This window comes from Opisthorchis viverrini, assembly GCF_000715545.1.
Source record: "Opisthorchis viverrini unplaced genomic scaffold opera_v5_646, whole genome shotgun sequence".
NCBI lineage: Eukaryota > Metazoa > Platyhelminthes > Trematoda > Opisthorchiida > Opisthorchiidae > Opisthorchis > Opisthorchis viverrini.
This window is the reverse complement of record NW_008752315.1, coordinates 1-4,500: the sequence shown is the minus strand read 5'-3', so window position 1 is coordinate 4,500 and position 4,500 is coordinate 1. Positions and strand designations below refer to the sequence as shown.

The following is a 4,500-nucleotide window of genomic DNA, read 5'->3' as shown; positions in this document are numbered from 1 at the left end:
GCACCTCGGAATGATTGTGTTAAGCTAGCACCAAGTCCCTCCCCCATCCACCTTTATTCTTTTCTTTACAATAAGGCTTTCAAATAAGTCATGGTTGTACGGCAGTGAAGCATCGGTGTTGAACACTGATGTCATCCTGTCGATGATGATTATTATTTTGTACTTCCAGTTTTGAAGGTTACCAGTGGTGACCGAAATGTTAAGCTGTAAATTTCGCTGTTGTTTTATCCCATCATAATTCAATCAAATTTAAGAACATCTTTGTCCTATGGAAATTGTTGAGCATAGCAAACCCTGAACGACTTACTGCAATAAGGACGCCGTGTGGATCTTCGAGATGGCTTGGGATAATAACAATCTGAACTCATATCATTTACTATGCCAATGGCTGAATAACCACTTGAGCGCGCTACGGTAACAATTAGCGTACATTCCACAAACGAAAGCAATGTGCTAAAGCACCACACTGCTCACGCACCCAATAATCTGTATCATGATAGTTGAACCCCCTCCACATTGAACCCTCCTACGAACCGTACTCACTAGACGATGAACGCACTTGTCGGCGGTCCGACCAAGGTCGAGCTGATATCATGCCTGAAGCTAAGGGTTAACGAGGAACAGCGCAAAACATAACTTTGATGAGTCTCGTTATCCTGAATAGGATACATGACGGTGTAATGAAGCAAACTACGCAGTGAAAGTGCGAATAAGCCTATCGGACAAGTTCCAAACGGAATTAGTGGAAAGGATTTCGAACTTGAACATCGCAAACTTAAATTGAAATAGATGTTCATCCAGCTACTACTCGGTAACGCCACGAATTCCTGCTTAGCAAACAGAAGGCTTGTTGACCGTGACTGAAGAAACGAAGTGGAATGTTCCAACAACAAAGCAGTGGCGGTTCTGATTAAGTGCGCTGAAAATTTTGAATGATTGAACATTTAAAACGAAATCCGCTTTTTGCTGAAGTGGATGTGAAGCTCAACAGAATGAATTCCTAATGAGTAGGTGCACTGAAAACACCTTTTAGAAAGCGCATTCTTACTTTGATGAAAGGAACGAAACCTTTGGTTGCCGCATTTTTCAAGACAATTTTCACAGAAGTTGAACCATGCGTATTCGTCGCTCTTCTCATGGACTAAAATACGCCCAGAGTTCAACAATGCTACTATTGATTGCTTCCAACAATCACTTGGACTACGTTGAGTTACGCGCAAAACCGTTCAAATGTAGGTTTATCAACATAAGTGTGGGATTACGCCGGCTTCTATACATCAATTCAGGAGCTGCTAATTTCAAACGGGACCTCGAATTTCACACCGACTCAAGTTAACGTGGCCATAAGATAGTGTTGACTTAAACAAGACGTGCGGTGACAAGGTCGAAGAGTGGTTCACAGTCAGGTCAAAACAAGGAAGACAGTAAAGGCGCAGAAACGGGAACAACAAGAACGGGCTCTGGATTTTCATCGGATCCAGAATTCTCCAGACTAACCAGTATACTGTTGAACTTCGAATCGGACCAACTGAATCAAACGTCGCAAAGTACCAAGAAAACGTCAATAAATTGGCCTCCCACACCAGAAGTGGAAACAGCAGTTTCTCTAGTACAAAATAAAGTCACTGGGTGTGACGGATCATCTGTTCAAAGTAGGTAGGCAAATAATTGCTTTGCCTAAACTGTTCAATATGAGAGGATTAAAACGGCATCATAGTATTGCATTTACTTAAAAGGATCCAAAGTCTATAAAAGACAGACGACTGTCGAGGAATCGATACAAAGTGAATAATCAGGGTCCACTCTCGTGAATCTCCTTGAGAAGCATTACAAGTTATCGTTTTTCGGAGAAAAAATGGCGAAAATTTCCACCCTACCAATCCATCCTCAATTTACAAACCGCGGTAGTCAAGAGAAAAAGAATTAATGATCAAGCTGAATATATTTACGCAGAAGCAACGGTAGGATAACCGAACAAGCGCTGAATATGACGGAGCTCCATATTCATCGGGGCTTAGAATTCATCATTGAAAGGATACTCCTTCGATGACTTCATTCTGAAATATCAAAGATTACCAAGCAAACAAGCGAAAGAATTTACCCGAGGAGTTTAAACTGACGTTCATTCACTCCAGACGTATGAAGCACATGCATCTCATCCTTGCTCAGCGTGAAATCGAAAATCTTGAATCAGAAAAAGAATGAGCGAAAAAGTGAATGCTTGGAAAGGCCGAATGGGCACGGTAACTGATCTTAGTCTCTACAATGCTAACGGAAAGGCGAAATCTTTAAACAGGAATCGAATCCGCGACCTCCTGCTTACCTGAAGAGCTTCCGTTTGCATTGTGTTCTTCGATCCACATTTAATATTTCCAAAAACCCCTGCATCAGCTCAAAACCAATGCGCTTCCAACGTCTGACTCACTGTGGAAGCCATCAATAGTATAGACAGACGTCGAACATATGAACGGTATTGCCGGTACTTGTGAGATAATTAACCGCCCTTTCGACGAATATTGTGTACTAACAAAGAACTGGACAAGAAATCCGGTTTGAGTCTGGTATAGACAGAAGATGGTGAAGCAAACATCCGAATCGGTGAAATTTTGACTCGTAACATGAATAAGATTAAGCAAAAGCGATATTTCAGTTATTTCCCTTTGCTACACGAAAATCCCTATAAAGGTGTCCCCATCGTTTGCTCTCAAAAACGACTGCCTCGTTACTGTGCAGGATCCACCATGCATTGTTAATTTGAAAACTATTCCTACAGGAGTCAGCCAGCACATCCGACTGTCACGCTCTCATTAGCCGTTGCACCACTAAATTGGCACAACCTAAGGTGTTCAAGCGTGACTGTCCCTGCCCTACTGACACGCCTGATGTCAATTAGAACAACTGTGAGAGACGAAACCACCGTAGGTGCTTTACAAAGTGCTGTCTACGGAAACGCCACAAAAGATCGATTAATAGTGATCTTTTCTGAGAGCTGTTCCTTCCAGAAGAGAGAACAAACGCAGCCAAAAGGTTGAATGGCTGATTGGCTGAACTTTATGAGTTCACAACGGGACTAAGGCACACGTACCGGAAGCCACCTTCTGAGCGCACAGTAGTCTGTCCAACCCACACGGCTGCAACAGACAAGTGCGAGGAACGGCATAATGGCCTCGCCGAAATAGCGGTGAAATAAACATTTGTCACTTTGTTCTCAGAACTGGAAGATATCGGCAAAATACAAATACATCTCCAAACAAAGTGGTAAACACGGCGGACGGCATAACAGCTAAATGTATATTTGCTTTTGTCTTATTCTGGAAATGTCCTTTCTCTAGCGAATATTTTAACCGTGGTCTAAAGTTACACATCCGTTGGACAACTGTTCACAACCAAAAAAATCGTTGTAAGGTCGAAGCCCTTAAAGAAATTGAAATATGGTATTCTAATAAGCCTAACAATACTACACTCCCAGTTAACCTTTCATTTCCTACGTGCTTTCCGATAAAGAAACAGCAATGTTAACTCTAAAACCCTTGCCCGTTGAAAAACGACATCCTATCTTAGGAAATGACAAAGATGTTGCACAAACCGAGTGTGACTCAAGTCCGGATGTCCATTTAAGTTTGAAGTATTCACTTGAACTCACAATCCAGTGCACCACTGTATTTTCGAGTGGGCAACTGGTCGGATCGAAGCCATTTCTCAACGGATCACTGAACGCTTATGTGTTGACTTGTTCCTCTCAGCACTCGCTCCGTAATAAATATACATGCAATCCTATCAGAATGTAGTTTCATTTCTAATCGGGTCTGAACCGTTTCTCAAAGTGTTCACAGAAAGTCTGCAGACCGAGAAGGTTGGACAAAACAATGTGAAGGGGCTACTCACCTTGGAATTCTCCAAAATGCGCTTTGGTGTAACGGATTTGGGGATGACAATAAGGTTTCTTTGTAACAAGTAGCGAAGCAGAACCTGAGCTGGTGTTTTGTTGTGGCGCTCCGCGATTGAACATACCCACGGTGCAGTGAGGAGATCAACTTGTCCACTAGCAACAAAAGCAGGGAAAGATGTGAAGAGAAAAAGGCCTGATAAAATTACGCTTCCGACCTATCTTTAGGTAGATGAATACTGCATTTGTCAACCCAGAAAAACTGCTAAATGGTCCCGTTTACCCGTGTGCGTGATGGTAGTCGATTGTGTAGCATAAACCTCATGAAAACAAACAGCAGGACTACCTAGATTTCTCATCACAATCCATTACTATTGCATGGAATTGAGTAGCTTTTGGTCGGCGTCTACTGACTTGGTAGACCCCATCAGGAATCGAACACAATGCCGTCCCTCTAGATCGATTTCGATCATATTTCTCGTAGGTTCTACCTGAAAATATGTGATAATCGAGTCGCCACAATTTTAATTAGAGTGCGGAAAGTGGTCAAACACGCTCAGTCGCACACTAATTTAGCTGTAGCGGGAGACAATTGAATCAAAGATGAATTTCTC

General features: G+C 42.4%; 1 protein-coding gene across 1 annotated transcript; it reads right to left on the bottom strand.

Annotated features, from left to right (window-relative positions):
* Window positions 1–1,921: 1,921 nt before the first annotated feature.
* T265_11925 (hypothetical protein) lies at window positions 1,922–4,356 on the bottom strand (the record flags this gene model as incomplete). Its single annotated transcript, XM_009178751.1, has 2 exons — window positions 1,922–2,184; window positions 3,886–4,356. Coding segments are annotated over 2 exons (153 nt in total), but the record flags the coding sequence as incomplete, so codon positions are not given.
* Between the last annotated feature and the right edge of the window lie 144 nt (window positions 4,357–4,500).